Below are 23,237 nucleotides of genomic sequence, written 5' to 3'. Positions count from 1 at the left end.
TCCAGAACACCTGGAACACACACTGGCTCTAAAGATCTTAATTCCTTCCATCAGGGAACCACCAATAGAAGGTTAAAAACACCCCCAAGGGAAAAATCCTTACGACAATTCTCCAGGAGATCATCTCCAATAAGAAGTGAGATTGTGAAACCCCGTACACAAGATACTAATAATCATACAAATCATTGGGGCAATCACTCACAACCCAACGAAAGGGAACAAAATTTTCAGGGTCGCTTGAAAGGCCCCAAAGAAAAAAACATTATGAATTATTTCCAACCCAGGGCGGATGTTTGGGAACATCCCAACAGGTTCTCCGCTCTTCAACAAGAAACCCCCTCAAAAAGGGGGAGAACGGAGGACTAGTTGGGATTTCCCAGAGATCCTGTAACCTCAGACAAAAAGCAAAAGAAAGAGGTATTTTTAATTTAACGGATATCCCATTGTCTGAGGAAGAAATTAATTTACTTTCGAAGGGAATGAAATTTGCTCCCAATCAGGCTGCCAATGAATTCAATTTATATATTGACCTCAAGAAATATATGCGTTCCTTGACGGTCAAGAGACATTTTTTGTTAAGTCCTTCCCATGTGGGCACTGATGTGGGTACTAACGATGGAGACGTTATCCCCCATAGATTTAAACCCAAGTCACATTTTTACCCTGCTCCGAGTAAGGGACCTTACTTGGAGACGTTTGAACGTATGGTGGAAAAAGAATTCCATATTCTTACAACTAAACAAAAAACACGTGACTACAATCTCACACGTAGGGAGAAAAATGTTTTAAAAAATCTAATGGAAAGAGATGACTTAGTCATAAAAGAGGCCGACAAAGGGGGGGGGATTGTCCTCATGACCACTACCTACTATTTGGAAGAATCTTCCAATATTTTGGGAGATAAAGAGACATACATGATCCTGAAAAGTGACCCCACCTTACATTTCAATCTGAAACTAAGGAATTTTTTAGAGGAGGCAAAGAATAATGACATCATATCCCAAAAGAATTTTGATTTTTTGTTCCAAAAAAATCCTGTTATTCCCATTTTTTATTTCCTCCCCAAAACGCACAAGAGGTTACCTAATCCTCCTGGACGCCCGATCATCAGTGGTGTCAACTCACTTACTGCAAATCTGTCAGCTTTTGCAGACTCCTTCCTGCAAAAATATGCTCAAGGAGCTTTGTCCTACATCAAGGACACCAAATCTTTTTTGCAGGAATTGGAGTCCATTGAGTGGCACACTGAGTATAGTTGGGCCACGCTGGATGTAACCTCTCTTTACACAGTAATTAATCACGATCTAGGACTAGAGGCGTTGAAACATTTCATGTCACAGGACACAAACTTAGCAGGTAACCTCCAACAGTTTCTTTTGAGTGCAGTTAATTTTATTTTGAAACACAATTATTTTTATTTTAATGGTGAATTTTATTTACAAACCACAGGGACCGCCATGGGCACCAGGTTCGCCCCCAGTTATGCCAACACCTATATGAGAAGGTGGGAGGACCTATACGTATGGTCTGGTCATGACTGGAGGGAGAACCTGGTGCTCTGGCGGCGGTATATAGATGACGTTATTATTATTTGGCGAGGTTCTTCTTCTTTATTTCAGGAATTTGTTAATTTTCTTAATCTGAATACTTATAACTTGGTGCTGTCCCCCGTCTGGAACAAGGTCGAGATCCATTTTTTGGATCTCACCTTGTTCATTGACCAGGGAGAGATTAGAACCAAGTGTTTTTTCAAACCCACCGATGGGAATGGGTTTGTACATCAGCTGAGCTGCCATCACAAACCCTGGCTTAGGGGCATTGCGAGAAGCCAGTTTACACGCTTAAGGCGCAATTGCTCCGATAGCCAGGATTTTAATGTCCAATCTACACATGTGAAAAAGAAATTGTTGGAGAAAGGTTATAACAAAAACACTCTAGATAGAGAAATTCGATTAGCTAGACAGGTTAATAGAAACCAACTATTGGGAGATAAACCTCGGACAGATACACCTCAGGTGAAGGAATTTTCTTCAGCCTTCCTAACACAATTTAACACCGACCACAATAGAATCAAAAAATGTTTACAAAAACATTGGCCAATTTTGCTGCAGGATCCGGTGTTGGGGGCTACCTTATCACAACTGCCTAGAGTCATCTATAAGAAAAATAAAAACTTTAAAAACATGTTAGCTCCCAGCTATGCCCTTAAACCTACCAAGTCGAATAATTCTACAATATTGGGATCTTTTAGAGGTTGTAACACGTGTAAGGCTTGCACTACAAGCCTGGTATTTAGAACAAATTCCTTTTGTAGTTTCAGCACAGGAGAAAAGTTTAATATCAGGATGGATATTGGTTGCCACACGGACTATGTCGTTTACCTACTGCAGTGTCCGTGTGGCAAACAGTATGTAGGCCGTACAAAAAGGATCCTCAAAATAAGACTAATGGAACATCTTAATAATATAAAGAAGAAACTCGAGACCCACTCTGTACCTATTCATTGCAACGCTTGCCCCCATTTTTCTTTTTCTCATTTTAAGTGTGTGGGAATTGAGAGAGTATTGCCCTATTGGAGAGGGGGGGATAGACTTAAAAAACTATCACAACGCGAGACATACTGGATACACAAACTCCAGACCCTCCATCCAAAGGGACTCAATCATGATATTGACCTCATATGCTTCCTTGATTAATATAATTATCTTCCTTTGGTGACCCCGTGATAGTGCCCTCATGGGAAGGATTCCCCTTCCTCCTTCTTCCTCCCCCTTTTTTTGTTTATTTTCCCCTTCCTTTTTTCTATATGCTCCTTTCCTTTATGACAAAGGTCAGGACATTTGGAATATGTGAGACAAATTCACTTAAATAAATAAGGAACAGTTTTATGAAAGATAATCAAACATTGGATACTATTATAATTATTAAGATACATTATGTAAGGAATCTTTATGGATATTAAGATCCGTTTTTTATAACATATATACTACATGAATCTATACGAGCACAAAATAAATAAAGTTATGTAACACTGGTTTATATTTATAATGAACTTATCAACATAGTTTATATTAGGACGTTGATACTGATAATTATTCTACACATTGTATATGCACTTCCTGGTTGCCTTTAAGTGTGACATTATTAATTATTATTTAGTTTAGCACCTATATATAATATGATCATTTGAGCTACAGAATGTTTCATTAAATTTATTGATCGCATATGATCAAAATGCTATTGAAAAGTTTTTCACTATTAGCAATACACTTATAATCTAATTATCAAAGAGTTTAAATGTGACTGTTATACATTTAATTGTAATAGTAGAAAATTAAGTATACACTGATTATTTTTTAGGGTTTTAGTTATATGGATCTAAGTAATTGCACTATGATTAGCATCTTTATTAGGAAGACATTCTTTATAATGTGCTTGTTTTCTGCATATGTTTCAAAACTGCTATGCCCTAGGCGACCTCTAGGTGGCGATATGCTTAACCACTTTTCATCTCTGAGTTGGAACGCACAGGGCAATGGAACGCGGAAGTGAGAACGGAATACTACTTCCGGTTTCCGGTTTTTCCGTTTGGCGCCGAAATCGAATGTTGGAACACCTCTCTACACCTGAACAGGTCTGATGAATACTCTGCAACTGAACAGGATCTACAATCAACGGTAACTCCCACCGGATCCACCAATGAACTATAGGCTTAGCCTATTTAAAGAGACTCTTTGGGGGGATAGTATTGTATGCATTTTTTTATGTATTGATTGATTTTATTTGAATCTCGGTCCCTGAGGAAGTTCCTTTGTATAGGAACGAAACGCGTAGGACCTCTCTTGCATTTATACTTTTATTGAATACGGCTATTATTTGTAGCCTCTTTTCTACAATAAATCTGCATATTTATTTTACTTACCTCTACTGAAGTCTCAGTCCATTTCTTGGTCCGCTTGGAGTTCCAGTGGAAAGTGGAGACACCCAGCCGCCCAAACGTATTGGGGCAGGCACCTGTTCAGGCGCATTATTCACTTCAATCTCGTGAGTGCAACATTATCTTGGCGCATCATTTTTGTGTTTTACTGTATTACACTATGTATCTTTTTCTGTTCCTATTTTAGATTGTAAACAGCCGTATCTCATTTCTCCTTTGCCTTTGTATATGTTGTAAAAGGTCGGGACTGGGCCACGACCTTGAGAGGCTGTTCTTGATTTTATCAGATAAGTATAAGTATATTTAGATACCATTGTTATTCACTCTAAGGTATCATACACATATATATACTGTTTATATTTCTACCAATTTTGGTTCATCCTGATACGACTCTGCCGTTCCTACTCGAGGTTGATGCCTCTGAGACGGGAGTAGGGGCTGTTCTGTCACAAAGGTTAGGGGTGGACAAACCGTTACACCCTTGTGGGTTTTTCTCTAAGAAACTATCTGGTCCTGAAAGCAGATATGACATCGGTGACAGGGAACTGTTAGCGGTCATTATGGCCCTTAAGGAGTGGAGACATTTATTAGAGGGGACCTTACATCCTGTTACTATTCTAACGGATCACAAGAACTTGTCCTATATTGGGGAGGCTAAACGCCTATCAGCCAGGCAGGCTCGTTGGTCCCTATTTCTGACTCACTTCAATTATGTGCTTACTTATAGACCTGGTTCTAAGAACTCCAAAGCCGATGCTTTATCTCGCCAATATGAACCGTCCACTATAGTTGAGCCAGTTCTTTCCTCGATAGTTCCTAAATGTAAGATCATCGCTAACACGAATCTCAGGATTCATTCTCCGTTGCTTGCCGAGATCATGGAGTTACAACATCTGGCTCCTAAACAGACTCCTGGGGATAGACACTTCGTTCCTCCTGCTCTCCAACTGGAAGTGTTGCGGTGTTTCCACAACAGCAAGGTAGCTGGGCATCCTGGCATTCGCAAGACGTATGCTTTAATCTCCAAAGATTTCTGGTGGCCTGCTTTGCGTAAGGATATTAAAGATTTCATCGATACTTGTGAGGTCTGTACTAAGACTAAGCAACCTCATACACTTCCATGTGGATTTCTGCATCCCTTAGAGGTTCCAGAGAAACCATGGTCCTGTTTAGCTATGGACTTCATTGTCGATTTGCCTATCTTTAAAAGACAGACTGTCATCCTCACCGTGGTTGACAGATTCACCAAGATGGCTCACTTCGTCCCTCTGCCTAAACTCCCGTCTTCACCCGAATTGGCGGAGATATTCGCTAGGGAGATTTTTCGTTTACATGGGATACCGTCCCAAATTGTATCTGACAGAGGTTCCCAATTTGTTTCCCGTTTTTGGAGGTCCTTCTGCTCTCAACTGGGTATCAAATTGAATTTCTCTTCTGCCTATCATCCTCAGTCTAACGGAGCTGCTGAACGCACCAACCAAAAAATTGAACAATATTTACGTTGTTTTGTTTCTGAACACCAGGACGATTGGGTTGGTTTGATTCCTTGCGCGGAGTTTGCACACAACAATGTCGTTTGTGATTCTACTCATTCAAGCCCCTTCTTCTTGAATTATGGCTTTCATCCATCTATTCTTCCCTCGGCCTCCCCTTCCCAAGGGATACCGTCGGTTGATGTTCATGTTGCCAATTTGAGGAAGTTGTGGGATCAGACTCGACAAATTCTTCTGCACAATTCTATGCTGGTTAAGAAACACGCCGATAAACGTAGAAGGGCGGCTCCGGTGTTTGTTCCAGGTGATAGAGTATGGTTGAGTACAAGAAACATCCGTCTAAAAGTACCTTCCATGAAATTCGCTCCTCGTTATATTGGACCTTACAGGGTGCTGACTCGGATTAACCCTGTTGCGTATCGTCTAGCTCTTCCTACTGCCTTACGCATCCCTAACTCATTTCATGTTTCATTGCTGAAACCACTAGTCTGCAACCGATTTTCCTCCACGACGTCCTCTCCTCGCTCTGTTCAGGTGGAGGGTCAGGAGGAGTATGAGGTCAACTCTATTATCAATTCTCGAATCTCCCGGGGGAGAGTACAATATCTGGTCGATTGGAAGGGATATGGTCCTGAGGAGAGGAGTTGGGTACCTCAAGAGGATGTTCATGCTCCTCGTCTCCGCAGGGCGTTTCACTCCCGCTTCCCATCTCGTCCCGGTTCCTTCCGCCCGGTGGGCGTATCTGAGAGGGGGGGTACTGTCAGGGTACCTGAGGTCTCTACCTCCGAGAGAGGCAGAGACTTAGACGTCTATCCATCCGGACGGGCTCTTTCCTCTGTTCCTCGCGGTCCTCCCGGTCACGTAAACGCCGGCCGCGAGGGAGTCTCTTCCTTTTGTAGCAGGACGTCCGGAAACCGACGTCAGGACGCCAGCCCGGAACGACCTGTCACTCAATCCTTTAGAGACTAATCAGATCTCGTCAGAGGCGTGTCTCTCCCTCCGAGCCAGGGTATTTAAACTTGCTTCTCCCATTTGCTCATTGCCCTGTCGTGGTTCTAGCCTGTCTAGTCACACAGTGCTCTGGTATTTTCTGTTATCCCTTTGGTTCCGACCCGGCTTGTTTGACTTACTCTGTTTACCTCTGTTATCCTTGACCCGGCTTGTTCCTCGCTTACCTGTCCTCTCGTTCCCTCGACCTCGGCTTGTCTCTGACCATTCTCTATACTCTCCGTACGTTAGTCCGGCCATTCTAAGGTCCGGTATACGTACCCTGTACCTGTTTGTACTCTGCGTGTTGGATCCCTGTCCCGATCCTGACATCCTTCCTCACCAGCATTACACAACACCACCCCCTCCTCACCAGCATTACACAACACCACGCACTCCTCAACAGCATGATACCACGCCACTCCCTCCTCACCAGCATTACACAACACCACCCCCTCCTCACCAGCATTACACAACACCACCCCCTCCTCACCAGCATTATACCACGCCACCCCTTCCTCACTAGAATTATACAACGCCACTCCCTCCACACCAGCATTATACAACACCACCCTTTTCTCACCAGCATTATACCACGCCACTCCCTCCTCACCAACATTATACCACGCCACTCCCTCCTCACCAGCATTACAAAACACCACCCCCTCCTCACCAGCATTATACCACGCCACCCCTTCCTCACTAGAATTATACAACGCCACTCCCTCCACACCAGCATTATACAACACCACCCTTTTCTCACCAGCATTATACCACGCCACTCCCTCCTCACCAACATTATACCACGCCACTCCCTCCTCACCAGCATTACAAAACACCACCCCCTCCTCACCAGCATTATACCACGCCACCCCCTCCTCACCAGAATTATACAACGCCACTCCCTCCTCACCAGCATTATACAACGCCACCCCCTCCTCACCAGAATTATACAACGCCACTCCCTCCTCACCAGCATTATACCACGCCACCCCCTCCTCACCAGCATTATACCACGCCACCCCCTCCTCACCAGCATTATACAACGCCACCCCCTCCACACCAGCATTATACCACACCACACCCTCCTCACCAGCATTATACCACGCCACTCCCTCCTCACCAGCATTATACCACGCCACTCCCTCCTCACCAGCATTGTACAACGCCACTCCCTCCTCACCAGCATTATACCACGCCACTCCCTCCTCACCAGCATTATACCACGCCACTCCCTCCTCACCAGCATTGTACAACGCCACTCCCTCCTCACCAGCATTATACAACGCCACTCCCTCCTCACCAGCATTATACTACACCACCCCCTCCTCACCAGAATTATACAACGCCAGTCCCTCCTCACCAGCATTATACAACGCCACCCCCTCCTCACCAGAATTATACAACGCCACTCCCTCCTCACCAGCATTATACCACGCCACCCCCTCCTCACCAGCATTATACCACGCCACCCCCTCCTCACCAGCATTATACCACGCCACCCCCTCCTCACCAGCATTATACAACGCCACCCCCTCCACACCAGCATTATACCACACCACACCCTCCTCACCAGCATTATACTACGCCACTCCCTCCTCACCAGCATTATACCACGCCACTCCCTCCTCACCAGCATTGTACAACGCCACTCTCTCCTCACCAGCATTATACAACGCCACTCCCTCCTCACCAGCATTATACTACACCACCCCCTCCTCACCAGCATTATACCACGCCACCCCTCCTCACCAGCATTATACCACGCCACCCACTCCTCACCAGAATTATACATCGACAAGCTCCCTCACCGGCATTATACCACGCCACTCCCTCCTCACCAGCATTAAACAACGCCACCCCCTCCTCACCAGCATTACGCAACGCCACCCCCTCCTCACCAGCATTATACAACGCCACCCCTCCTCACCAGCATTATACAATACCACTCCCTCCTCACCAACATTATACCACCCCACTCCCTCCTCACCAGCATTACAAAACACCACCCCCTCCTCACCAGCATTATACCACGCCACCCCCTCCTCACCAGAATTATACAACGCCACTCCCTCCTCACCAGCATTATACAACGCCACCCCTCCTCACCAGAATTATACAACACCACTTCCTCCTCACCAGCATTATACCACGCCACCCCCTCCTCACCAGCATTATACCACGCCACCCCCTCCTCACCAGCATTATACAACGCCACCCCCTCCACACCAGCATTATACCACACCACACCCTCCTCACCAACATTATACCACGCCACTCCCTCCTCACCAGCATTGTACAACGCCACTCCCTCCTCACCAGCATTATACAACGCCACTCCCTCCTCACCAGCATTATACTACACCACCCCCTCCTCACCAGCATTATACTACACCACCCCCTCCTCACCAGCATTATACCACGCCACCCCTCCTCACCAGCATTATACCACGCCACTCCCTCCTCACCAGCATTATACTACACCACCCCCTCCTCACCAGCATTATACCACGCCACCCACTCCTCACCAGAATTATACATCGCCAAGCCCCCTCACCGGCATTATACCACGCCACTCCCTCCTCACCAGCATTAAACAACGCCACCCCCTCCTCACCAGCATTACGCAACGCCACCCCCTCCTCACCAGCGTTTTACAATACCACCCCCTCCACACCAGCATTATACCACGCCACACCCTCCTCACCAGCATTATACCACGCCACCCCCTCCTCACCAGAATTATAAACGCCACTCCCTCCTCACCAGCATTATACTACGCCACCCACTCCTCACCAGCATTATACCACACCACCCACTCCTCACCAGCATTATACAACGCCACTCCCTTCTCACCAGCATTATACCACGCCACTCCCTCCTCACCAACATTATACCATGCCACTCCTTCCTCACCAGCATTATAACACGCCACTCCCTCCTCACCAGAATTATACAACGCCACTCCCTCCTCACTAGCATTATACCACGCCACCCCTCCTTACCAGCATTATACCACGCCACCCCCTCCTCACCAGCATTCTACAACGCCACCCCCTCCACACCAGCATTCTACAACGCCACCCCCTCCACACCAGCATTATACAACGCCACCCCCTCCACACCAGCATTATACAACGCCACTCCCTCCTCACCAGCATTATACCACGCCACTCCCTCCTCACCAGCATTATACCACGCCACTCCCTCCTCACCAGCATTATACCACGCCACTCCCTCCTCACCAGCATTATACAATGCCACTCCCTCCTCACCAGCATTATACCACACCACCCTTTTCTCACCAGCATTATACCACGATATTCCCTCCTCACCAGCATTATACCACGCCACCCCCTCTTCACCAGCCTTATACCACGCCACCCTCTCCTCACCAACATTATACCACGCCACTCCCTCCTCACCAACATTATACCACGCCACTCCCTCCTCACCAGCATTATACAATGCCACTCCCTCCTCACCAGCATTATACAACGCCACTCCCTCCTCACCAGCATTATACAACGCCACTCCCTCCTGGCAGTATCCTGCTATCTCAGCCTACTCCCGGCAGTATCCTGCTATCTCAGCCTACTCCCGGCAGTATCCTGCCATCTCAGCCTCTTCCCGGCAGTATCCTGCTATCTCAGCCTCCTCCCGGCAGTATCCTGCCATCCCAGCCTCCACCCGGCAGTATCCTGGCATCAAAGACCCATCCTGACTTTATCCTGCCATCCCATCTGTAATTAATATAATTGTATTTTAGCATTACTTCTGACATATGAAAAGGCATTTTATGGATGTAAGCCAACATTTCTCATGAATCCCATTGAGTTTGAAGCACATTCTGCTACAAACCTGTGAGCTGAGGTTCAATGTGAGCTGATCTCCCACAGTGAACACATAACGCACAAAGAAAATCTAGGTAGATTTACATAAAGAATGTTGGCGTCTGGTTCAATGTGCATTGGGGAGCTGCTTTATTTTATACTTCTGCTTGACATCGAGGGAACCATAGTTCATCAGTCATGTTAACCAGAAGGCATTGAGTATGAAACCTCTGATCTTGTGATTGGGGGGAGCTGGGGGGTGGGGGGTTCTGTTTTGTTAACTTCTTCCATGTATTTTTCTTTAACTGGAATTCTCAGTCCCCATCTCTCTCTGTTTTATTTTGTCTTCAGGGTCTAATACTTGGCTAGTTCCTGAGACCAAAGGGGCCATCGTACAAGGAGGATATGGCCATACCAGCGTATACGACCCAATCACTAAATCTGTGTATGTACATGGTGGGCACAAAGCGTTGCCAGGCAACAAGTATGGTCTGGTGGACGATCTGTACCGCTACGAGGTGAACACTCGGACATGGTAAGTGTGGCCCCAGCAGTGACTGATTCACAAAACACTGTAATATCATGGGTTACTTGATGAACAAAATTACATTATCAAAAAGGGGTGAGGTCAGAACACATACAGAGACTTTCCCAGATACCCCATATATATTGCAGTGGAAATCATTTTTACTTTACTCTTCAGGCTGCGGAAAAAATACTACCTTTACTTATTAAGGTAAATATCCCCCATCAGCATGGGACGTGACACTTTATAAAAATGACTGGGGTCTGTCTGATAACTCTAAACTAGATGTTATATAGCCACCATTTCAAAATGGACGTGCTGCTGTTCCAGTGTTTTGGCCCCCCCTATCTGTAACATAAGAAGCATCTCCTCTCTCGGAATTATTTTATGATACAAAAGTAATTATATTGGAGGATAGTGATTCCAAATGGAGAATTTGTCGTGGCTTGGCGGCTTATCCTGAGAAATAAACTTAGAGGGTGGATGTACCTGGCTAACAGAGTCACAATGGCCGCCTCCTGTTCCAGGATCCCTTTTTACATTTTGTTCAGATTTTCTTAAATAAAATAAAATTCTCATTAAAGGGACACTATAGTCACCTGAACAACTTTAGCTTAATGAAGCAGTTTTGGTGTATAGAACATGCCCCTGCAGCCTCACTGCTCAATCCTCTGCCATTTAGGAGATAAATCCCTTTGTTTATGATCCCTAGTCACACCTCCCTGCATGTGACTTGCACAGCCTTCCATAAACACTTCCTGTAAAGAGAGCCCTATTTAGGCTTTCTTTATTGGAAATTCTGTTTAATTAAGATTTTCTTATCCCCTGCTATGTTAATAGCTTGCTAGACCCTGCAAGAGCCTCCTGTATGTGATTAAAGTTCAATTTAGAGATTGAGATACAATTATTTAAGGTAAATTACATCTGTTTGAAAGTGAAACCAGTTGTTTTTTTCATGCAGGCTCTGTCAATCATAGCCAGGGGAGGTGTGGCTAGGGCTACATAAACAGAAACAAAGTGATTTAACTCCTAAATGACAGTGAATTGAGCAGTGAAATTGCAGGGGAATGATCTATACACTAAAACTGCTTTATTTAGCTAAAGTAATTTAGGTGACTATAGTGTTCCTTTAATCTGTACCTGTGTTATTACAGTTTATAAAATATCCAGCAAGTCCTTGTTTTTTTTGACCCAGTGTTACACTGTGATCCATCATGGCTCCTCGTGGGGGTGGGGGATATAAATCCGCTCTGTCCACTGCATACATTGACCTTTCTTCACCGCCACCTTACAGCGTTTGGAAGATTAAGCTCTGTCTCTCTGCACATTCTCTGCCCCCGGTTTAATGTTTGCCGGAGGGGATGTGAACTCCTTTTATGCGTGATTAGGGCTCGCTCTGGGGATCGCTTCTTCTTGAAAAGGCCACAATGTGCGAATCTGATTTCATTGCTTGCTTCCTGCTTTAAATGCCACTAGCTGGTGGCACACCGACTCCATTAGTAAACTTTCTCTCTGCCCATGCCCCAGTCGCACGGCATCTTATTACTGAAATTATGCAATTAAGCTAGTTTTTTTTTTTTTTTTTTTTTATGTTTCTATCTTTAATAAACTAGAAGCAAATTAATATCCAATTCATTTGAGGAATTACTTCATCAACACGCTGATGAACTTATGTTTGTTGTTTTCTTAACATTCTTTATTTTGGCGTGCAGAGTGATACACAGAATTATTCATAGATATTTTAACAAGCGTATGTACAACCATGACCGGTAAATGGATGTAACAAAAAAGGTTGGGATACTGCACATTTTATATCATAACATGTTTGAGATGAGTGTGAGTCGGGGTAGGAGCTGAAAAGATTTTGCTAATCATGGTGGCTGTCTACACTACATGAGAAGGAAGAGTCAGGCTAAGTATCATAGCTAAAACCAAAAATGAAACCGGTTAAGATCCCTAAAAGGCCTTCACTTGGTTATTATAAGCATTATGTAAAGGAGAAATTATTATTATAATGCTCAGTCCAGGAGTCCAGTCAGCATATGCCTTCCAAGGGCATTACAGAGTTCAACCACTCAGTGAGGTACTTCAGGCCTCGAGCCCAGGAGCTGCCAGACGCAGGAGATCAGCCGGCATTGTCGGAATTCCAATGTGCGCTTCAGACACCCTGTGAGGTCCCGGTTTAATCACCATTGGCTCACTGTCACGTGGAATGAGGCATGTAGCCTACTTTGCCGGCATGATGGGGCCCTTTTCACAGCTAAGGCCACAGAAACCTTCTCATGGTGTGGAGGCAGCAAGGTGGGCAAGTGGCTGCTTGGTTAACTGGCTGCAAGTTGAGGTACTCGGCTTCTAGTTTTTTTGCCAGAAGGCTGCAAAGATAGCGTCCAGGTTGGCCATAATATTGGGTTGTGTACCATGAGGATGGGTAGACGAGTGGCGTTCGCCCTGATGGGTGTGTCGATGCATTGTGTGCCCGCTTGTATGGCTTCGGCTTGCAATTCCCGCGATTCAGGGTAGCTTCCAGGGGTGGACTGTTATCACCCCCGACGGATGGTCCAAAGGGGGGTGTAATGCGGCACTTGATGAGTAGGGCTTGGCCAAGAGATTGGCCGCCTTTCCTGGCCGGGGCACACAGGTCCACATGCGTCCGAACTGGGCTCAAAGCGAGTTGCTGACCACTGGATTAAATGCCTGCTAGTTCGAAGATCCAGGGCATTGCTGACAGTTTGCCATTTAGAGCTGTGTGGGGCTGTAAAATGCTTTTAACTCTAAGATAAGAGAGCTAAACACATCTCTCTTTCATAACAGTCATCCCCACCTCCCTGTAATTATTTGTTTTATAAGAGATAACTTGTTTTACTGATCCTTAAAGGAATAGAAAAACAAAGTACTATTGTTATAATCAAATGTCCATTAATGTCCATTTAAAAAAAAAAAATCTGAGGATAAAGCCAAAATCTCTCTTGCCCTGCGAGCCACAGAAAATAATCCAATGTAAGGTTTGTGGGCGCAGGAGGGCTAATCCAAGCGAATAGGGCATTCATTCTTTATCGTTTGCTAAACCCAGCCTGGGTTTAACCAGTTACCTGATTTATCAGCTAAACACGTCATTCGTATCGTAAATGTCACCAATTAACCCTACTGCTAGGTCACAATACAGTGACCATAACTTTCTGAAAGTTGTCCAAATAAGCAAAGGGCAATTCATTTTAATCTAAAACTGCAGAAAGAGATGTTGCCATGTTATTGCTGATAATCTGGTATTCCACATCCCTGCTCATGTCATGCACGGGTCCTCGGATAAATAAGGGCATTAGCCAGCGAATAGAACGAGATAAGAAAGCGAATAGAATGTCCATTGGTGATCATTTCTGTGGAAGCTGTTAATGGACCGAGGACTATCCCTGAAACAATCAGAGTAGTCGGATGATTTCCATATGATGTCGTCTTACGTATGGCCACCGTGATGGCGACCATGAACCTCCTTTACTTTACAACCAGTTCTTTTAGTTATGTTTGCAATCACAAGTAAAGGGTTAAACTGTAACTGCGTGAAAGCCTTCTTTAAGAGAAAGCCGATAAATTAGTCCCTTAAAGGCCACATCTGGCCCAAGGCTTTCTGGCCTTTCTCATGATGTATGACCCATTTATTAACTTACTGGAAACCTATTGACTTTTAATAGTTGTAACTGACTCGGGTCTATAAATGGTGTGACCTTTACATGTAGTTTTGTTTAAAAACATGTTCCGAAGGGCAGAGGGGCAAAGTGTCCCCAGAAAATGTTTTGTGTATTATTAACATGAAATATGGAGAAGCCCCGATTTGTATAAAGTATTAACGCGTCCACGTGCAGTAATGAATAACTGTGTCCAGCTATGAGCAATCCATATTGACGCGGTATACGATATGTTGGAGAAGGAAGTGTTGGTTACAGAAGATCTGGATCCCGTGTTTAGCCATTGGGGGTAGAACCCACATTCCTGTTTTCCTCAAATGCTGCGCACTAATCTGGAACCCTGGCCCATGCAATATGTCGGTCTGACCGGTCACTGACTTAGAACTTTCAGACTGTTTTAGAAACAACTCATCATTCACTATAGAGACAAAATTGTGATGAAAATAAAGGGAAAAATAGTACATTTACTATGAAGGAAAGTAAAAGAGAAATAAAATAATTCCAAAACTCGGGATGGGTTTTTGTGTTAAGGTTTTGAACAGCATGTGACACAATATCAATAGAAAGATTGCGAGAAATTATAAATCCAAAAGTGTCTTATTTTTTTAAATATACTTTTTATTGAAACATGATAACACACTCACTGTTATAGCGTGAGAACGTTTTAATTAAACTATTTAAAGTCTGGTGTCTTAAGGTGTGAACTGTCACTTGGCTGGAATTTCACCTATTGGATAAAACATTGAAAATCCACTGCAACTTGCGTTTTTTTTTAGAGATGGTCTCTAAAAAATAATAAAATAAAAAATAGAATATATATGTATGTGTTAATGATATATTAATATATATAAAAAATAAATAAAAATAAATTAGAAGTGAGCAATCCAGTTCAGTGCAGGCACAGCCAAGGCACACAATGCAAACGAAGAGGAGATATAGAAACATTGTATCATTTCTCCTCTCTCTTTGCGGACTGCCAGGTGTAAAGGGCGGAGCTTATAACAATGATTGACAGGGAGCTGAGATGGAGGTGGCTCTCTCTATACTGACTGCCAGGTGTGAAGGGTGGAGCTTATAACAATGATTGAAAGGGAGCTAAGATGGAGATGGCTCTCTCTATACTGACTGCCAGGTGCAAAGGGCGGAGCTTATAACAATGACTGACAGGGAGCTAAGATGGAGGTGTCTCTCTCTCTATACTGATTGCCAGGTGTAAAGGGCGGAGCTTATAACAATGATTGACAAGGAGCTAAGATGGAGGTGGCTCTCTCTATACTGATTGCCAGGTGTAAAGGGCGGAGCTTATAACAATGACTGACAGGGAGCTAAGATGGAGGTGTCTCTCTCTCTATACTGATTGCCAGGTGTAAAGGGCGGAGCTTATAACAATGATTGACAAGGAGCTAAGATGGAGGTGGCTCTCTCTATACTGATTGCCAGGTGTAAAGGGCGGAGCTTATAACAATGATTGACAGGGAGCTAAGATGGAGGTGGCTCTCTCTATTCTGACTGCCAGGTGTAAAGGGCGGAGCTTACAACAATGATTGACAGGGAGCTAAGATGGAGTTGGCTCTCTCTATACTGACTGCCAGGTGTAAAGGGCAGAGCTTATAACAATGATTGAAAGGGAGCTAAGATGGAGGCGACTCTCTCTATACTGCCTGCCAGGTGTAAAGGGCGGAGCTTATAACAATGATTGACAGGGAGCTAAGATGGAGGCGGCTCTCTCTATACTGACTGCCAGGTGTAAAGGGCGGAGCTTACAACAATGATTGACAGGGAGCTAAGATGGAGGCGACTCTCTCTATACTGCCTGCCAGGTGTAAAGGGCGGAGCTTATAACAATGATTGACAGGGAGCTAAGATGGAGGCGGCTCTCTCTATACTGACTGCCAGGTGTAAAGGGCGGAGCTTACAACAATGATTGACAGGGAGCTAAGATGGAGGCGACTCTCTCTATACTGCCTGCCAGGTGTAAAGGGCGGAGCTTATAACAATGATTGACAGGGAGCTAAGATGGAGTTGGCTCTCTCTATACTGACTGCCAGGTGTAAAGGGCAGAGCTTATAACAATGACTGACAGGGAGCTAAGATGGAGGCGGCTCTCTCTATACTGACTGCCAGGTGTAAATGGTGGAGCTTATAACAATGACTGACAGGGAGCTAAGATGGAGGCGGGTCTCTCTATACTGACTGCCAGATGTAAGGGGCGGAGCTTATAACAATGATTGACAGGAAGCTGAGATGGAGGCAGCTCTCTTTATGTTGACTGCCAGATGTAATGGGCGAGCTTATAACAATGATTGACAGGGAGCTGAGATGGAGGTGGCTCTCTCTATACTGACTGCCAGGTGTGAAGGGTGGAGCTTATAACAATGATTGAAAGGGAGCTAAGATGGAGATGGCTCTCTCTATACTGACTGCCAGGTGCAAAGGGCGGAGCTTATAACAATGACTGACAGGGAGCTAAGATGGAGGTGTCTCTCTCTCTATACTGATTGCCAGGTGTAAAGGGCGGAGCTTATAACAATGATTGACAAGGAGCTAAGATGGAGGTGGCTCTCTCTATACTGATTGCCAGGTGTAAAGGGCGGAGCTTATAACAATGATTGACAGGGAGCTAAGATGGAGGTGGCTCTCTCTATTCTGACTGCCAGGTGTAAAGGGCGGAGCTTACAACAATGATTGACAGGGAGCTAAGATGGAGTTGGCTCTCTCTATACTGACTGCCAGGTGTAAAGGGCAGAGCTTATAACAATGATTGAAAGGGAGCTAAGATGGAGGCGACTCTCTCTATACTGCCTGCCAGGTGTAAAGGGCGGAGCTTATAACAATGATTGACAGGGAGCTAAGATGGAGGCGGCTCTCTCTATACTGACTGCCAGGTGTAAAGGGCGGAGCTTACAACAATGATTGACAGGGAGCTAAGATGGAGGCGACTCTCTCTATACTGCCTGCCAGGTGTAAAGGGCGGAGCTTATAACAATGATTGACAGGGAGCTAAGATGGAGTTGGCTCTCTCTATACTGACTGCCAGGTGTAAAGGGCAGAGCTTATAACAATGACTGACAGGGAGCTAAGATGGAGGCGGCTCTCTCTATACTGACTGCCAGGTGTAAATGGTGGAGCTTATAACAATGACTGACAGGGAGCTAAGATGGAGGCGGGTCTCTCTATACTGACTGCCAGATGTAAGGGGCGGAGCTTATAACAATGATTGACAGGAAGCTGAGATGGAGGCAGCTCTCTTTATGTTGACTGCCAGATGTAATGGGCGAGCTTATAACAATGATTGACAGGGAGCTGAGAGTGAGGTGGCTCTCTCTATACTGACTGCCAGGTGTAAAGGGTGGAGCTTATAACAATGATTGAAAGGGAGCTAAGATGGAGATGGCTCTCTCTATACTGACTGCCAGGTGCAAAGGGCGGAGCTTATAACAATGACTGACAGGGAGCTAAGATGGAGGTGTCTCTCTCTCTATACTGATTGCCAGGTGTAAAGGGCGGAGCTTATAACAATGATTGACAAGGAGCTAAGATGGAGGTGGCTCTCTCTATACTGATTGCCAGGTGTAAAGGGCGGAGCTTATAACAATGATTGACAGGGAGCTAAGATGGAGGTGGCTCTCTCTATTCTGACTGCCAGGTGTAAAGGGCGGAGCTTACAACAATGATTGACAGGGAGCTAAGATGGAGTTGGCTCTCTCTATACTGACTGCCAGGTGTAAAGGGCAGAGCTTATAACAATGATTGAAAGGGAGCTAAGATGGAGGCGACTCTCTCTATACTGCCTGCCAGGTGTAAAGGGCGGAGCTTATAACAATGATTGACAGGGAGCTAAGATGGAGGCGGCTCTCTCTATACTGACTGCCAGGTGTAAAGGGCGGAGCTTACAACAATGATTGACAGGGAGCTAAGATGGAGGCGACTCTCTCTATACTGCCTGCCAGGTGTAAAGGGCGGAGCTTATAACAATGATTGACAGGGAGCTAAGATGGAGTTGGCTCTCTCTATACTGACTGCCAGGTGTAAAGGGCAGAGCTTATAACAATGATTGAAAGGGAGCTAAGATGGAGGCGACTCTCTCTATACTGCCTGCCAGGTGTAAAGGGCGGAGCTTATAACAATGACTGACAGGGAGCTAAGATGGAGGCGGCTCTCTCTATACTGACTGCCAGGTGTAAATGGTGGAGCCTATAACAATGATTGAAAGGGAGCTAAGATGGAGGTGGCTCTCTATACTGACTGCCAGGTGTAAAGGGCGGAGCTTATAACAATGATTGACAGGGAGCTAAGATGGAGGTGGCTCTCTCTATACTGACTGCCAGGTGTAAAGGGCGGAGCCTATAACAATGATTGAAAGGGAGCTAAGATGGAGGTGGCTCTCTATACTGACTGCCAGGTGTAAAGGGCGGAAATTATAACAATGATTGAAACGGAGCTACGATGGAGGTGGCTCTCTCTATACTGACTGCCCGGTGTAAAGGGCGGAGCTTATAACAATGACTGACAGGGAGCTAAGATGGAGGTGGCTCTCTCTATACTGCCTGCCAGGTGTAAAGGGCGGAGCTTATTACAATGACTGACAGGGAGCTAAGACGGAGGTGGCTCTCTCTATACTGCCTTCCAGGTGTAAAGGGCGGAGCTTATTACAATGACTGACAGGGAGCTAAGATGGAGGTGGCTCTCTATACTGACTGCCAGGTGTAAAGGGCGGAGCTTATAACAATGATTGACAGGGAGCTAAGATGGAGGTGGCTCTCTCTATACTGACTGCCAGGTGTAAAGGGCGGAGCCTATAACAATGATTGAAAGGGAGCTAAGATGGAGGTGGCTCTCTATACTGACTGCCAGGTGTAAAGGGCGGAACTTATAACAATGATTGAAACGGAGCTACGATGGAGGTGGCTCTCTCTATACTGACTGCCCGGTGTAAAGGGCGGAGCTTATAACAATGACTGACAGGGAGCTAAGACGGAGGTGGCTCTCTCTATACTGACTGCCAGGTGTAAAGGGCGGAGCTTATAACAATGATTGAAAGGGAGCTAAGATGGAGGTGGCTCTCTATACTGACTGCCAGGTGTAAAGGGCGGAACTTATAACAATGATTGAAACGGAGCTACGATGGAGGTGGCTCTCTCTATACTGACTGCCAGGTGTAAAATGCGGAGCTTATAACAATGATTGAAAGGGAGCTAAGATGGAGGTGGCTCTCTCTATACTGACTGCCAGGTGTAAAGGGCGGAGCTTATAACAATGATTGACAGGGAGCTAAGATGGAGGTGGCTCTCTATACTGACTGCCAGGTGTAAAAGGCGGAGCTTATAACAATGATTGAAAGGGAGCTAAGATGGAGTTGGCTCTCTCTATACTGACTGCCAGGTGTAAAGGGCGGAACTTATAACAATGATTGAAAGGGAGCTAAGATGGAGTTGGCTCTCTCTATACTGACTGCCAGGTGTAAAGGGCGGAACTTATAACAATGATTGAAACGGAGCTACGATGGAGGTGGCTTTCTCTATACTGACTGCCAGGTGTAATGGGCGGAGCTTATAACAATGATTAACAGGGAGCTAAGATGGAGGTGACTCTCTCTATACTGACTTCCAGGTGTAAAGGGCGGAGCTTATAACAATGATTGACAGAGAGCTAAGATGGAGGTGGCTCTCTCTATACTGACTGCTAGGTGTAAAGGGCGGAGTTTATAATAATGATTGACAGGGAGCTAAGATGGAGGTGGCTCTCTCTATGCGGACTGCCTGTTGTAAAGGGCGGAGCTTATAACAATGATTGACAGGGAGCTAAGATGGAGGTGGCTCTCTCTATACTGACTGCCAGGAGTAAAGGGCGGAGCTTATAACAATGACTGACAGGGAGCTAAGATGGAGGTGGCTCTCTCTATGCGGACTGCCTGTTGTAAAGGGCGGAGCTTATAACAATGATTGACAGGGAGCTAAGATAGAGGTGCCCAGTTACAGGATAAACAGGGATGGGTTTCTAAAGTTAGCTTTATTTTTTTACAAACACACAATTGTTTAAAGTGATTTTGTCACACTCTGGGTTATTTGCATATTTTGTGGAAAACCCAATGGTAACCATGAAGCTTAGTGCCAGCAGATGCAGGTAAGGTAGGTCCCACTTACCTGAAGATATCCCTTGTGGCTTCCTCCATCTCCATTCAGTGGATACTCTTCAGCTCCTGATGTTTAATCGGCCAGGAGCCCACGTCCGTTCGGTACTTTTGTGCATACGTCAGAGTACTGACATCTAAGGAGAATCCTTTGATATCACAGAAGACTCCATAGACAATATTTTTTTCCTGACAGGGGAAATGACAGAACGCGGCGTTAGTAGCTCCGCTCCATGTTTTGTCAAGAAAATACATAAGACAAAGTAGTCCCTAATTTGTAAATTCATTAAAATTAAAACATATTCATTGTGAGTAATTCATCAAGATTTTATAGTTTTTGGATAGAAAAGGGGCTGACAGATCCACTTTAATATGTAAATAAGTTAATGTAGTATTAAAAAATCCTGCTAAGCGCCAGTTCCTCGTTAAATTAAGCAATAATAATAATTGGCAGTCCATCTATAGACTATGCCTATTGTCTTCCTCAAGGCCAATAATATCATCTAATATCCTGTACTTGTTTCATGATAACACACAGTGTGGAACACATCCAATGGTAAGGCCGTGTTATCCAATCCAGCGTCCATGCTCAATGACAAAGTAGATCTACAGAAACACATCTGTCCTACTTCTTCTGTAAGATAGATTAATGGATTAATTGTGTAAATTGTGTTCTTTCCAAGGTGGAAGGTCAGAAGTAAAAAAGTACAGCCTTTGCTCTTGGAGATTAGTCATAGTCATTACTGATGGTCATTAATCATAGTCTTGGGAGACTTTCCCCCCGACTTTACATGATATGTCACTTGCCAATCTGGATCGAACCCAATCTTCCCAGATTTTGGTGCAGTGCGATCTACTTAATGTAAAAGCAGTACGTATCCCTACCACGGTTATTCACTAAAGGGAGAATCGTTCGAAATTCAAAGTGAACTTTATATTTTAAGGTCATCTGTGTTTCCAATTCAGCTAGTTTGGCCTTAAATGTGAAATTTATTATAAACTCTTTGAATGGCCAACAATTCTCACTTAGTGAATATATTACGATGGGACAATATATTCCATATCCTGCTTTCATTTTATTTGCAATAGTTACAGTGTGTAGCAAACTGTCCTGTGATGCCTGCTTTAATAAATTGAATGTAAAATGTAAGCTATATAATAAGAGCCACAACGCCTGGCTACTGATTAATGATCAGGTTTAAATCTGTGAGTTATAGGGTATACGTGTTACATCACATGGTCTTTGACGTTGTGATGGTACATGCAGTGTGGTGTTATGTCACATGGTCTTTGATGTTGTGATGGTACATGCAGTGTGGTGTTATGTCACATGGTATTTGATGTTGTGATGGTAAATGCAGTGTGGTGTTATGTCACATGGTCTTTGATGTTGTGATGGTACATGCAGTGTGGTGTTATGTCACATGGTCTTTGATGTTGTGATGGTAAATGCAGTGTGGTGTTATGTCACATGGTATTTGATGTTGTGATGGTAAATGCAGTGTGGTGTTATGTCACATGGTCTTTGATGTTGTGATGGTACATGCAGTGTGGTGTTATGTCACATGGTCTTTGATGTTGTGATGGTAAATGCAGTGTGGTGTTATGTCACATGGTATTTGATGTTGTGATGGTAAATGCAGTGTGGTGTTATGTCACATGGTCTTTGACGTTGTGATGGTAAATGCAGTGTGGTGTTATGTCACATGGTCTTTGACGTTGTGATGGTAAATGCAGTGTGATGTTATGTCACATGGTCTTTGACGTTGTGATGGTACATGCAGTGTGGTGTTATGTCACACGGTCTTTGATGTTGTGATGGTACATGCAGTGTGGTGTTATGTCACACGGTCTTTGATGTTGTGATGGTAAATGCAGTGTGGTGTTATGTCACAAGGTATTTGATGTTGTGATGGTAAATGCAGTGTGGTGTTATGTCACATGGTCTTTGATGTTGTGATGGTAAATGCAGTGTGGTGTTATGTCACACGGTCTTTGATGTTGTGATGGTAAGTGCAGTGTGGTGTTTTGTCACATGGTCTTTGATGTTGTGATGGTAAGTGCAGTGTGGTGTTATGTCACATGGTCTTTGATGTTGTGATGGTAAATGCAGTGTGGTGTTATGTCACACGGTCTTTGATGTTGTGATGGTAAGTGCAGTGTGGTGTTATGTCACATGGTCTTTGATGTTGTGATGGTAAATGCAGTGTGGTGTTTTGTCACATGGTCTTTGATGTTGTGATGGTAAGTGCAGTGTGGTGTTATGTCACATGGTATTTGACGTTGTGATGGTAAATGCAGTGTGGTGTTATGTCACATGGTCTTTGATGTTGTGATGGTACATGCAGTGTGGTGTTATGTCACATGGTCTTTGATGTTGTGATGGTAAATGCAGTGTGGTGTTATGTCACATGGTCTTTAAAGTTGTTATGGTAAATGCAGTGTGGTGTTATGTCACATGGTATTTGATGTTGTGGTGGTAAATGCAGTGTGGTGTTATGTCACATGTTCTTTGACGTTGTGATGGTACATGCAGTGTGGTGTTATGTCACATGTTCTTTGATGTTGTGATGGTACATGCAGTGTGGTGTTATGTCACATGGTCTTTGATGTTGTGATGGTAAATGCAGTGTGGTGTTATGTCACATGGT

General features: G+C 44.6%; 1 protein-coding gene across 1 annotated transcript in view; it reads left to right on the top strand.

The window, feature by feature from the left end:
- The window catches only part of ATRNL1 (attractin like 1), a 716,247-nt gene that overhangs the window by 131,997 nt on the left and 561,013 nt on the right, over window positions 1-23,237 (top strand). Inside the window, exon 9 of the mRNA XM_063434704.1 lies at window positions 10,602-10,785. Coding sequence (XP_063290774.1) covers window positions 10,602-10,785 — 184 coding nt within the window. The remainder of the gene's footprint in view (window positions 1-10,601; window positions 10,786-23,237) is intronic.

Source organism: Pelobates fuscus, chromosome 10 (genome assembly GCF_036172605.1).
Source record: "Pelobates fuscus isolate aPelFus1 chromosome 10, aPelFus1.pri, whole genome shotgun sequence".
NCBI classification, from domain to species: domain Eukaryota; kingdom Metazoa; phylum Chordata; class Amphibia; order Anura; family Pelobatidae; genus Pelobates; species Pelobates fuscus.
Note: the sequence above shows the minus strand (reverse complement) of the source record. Positions and strands in the feature narration are given on the sequence as shown.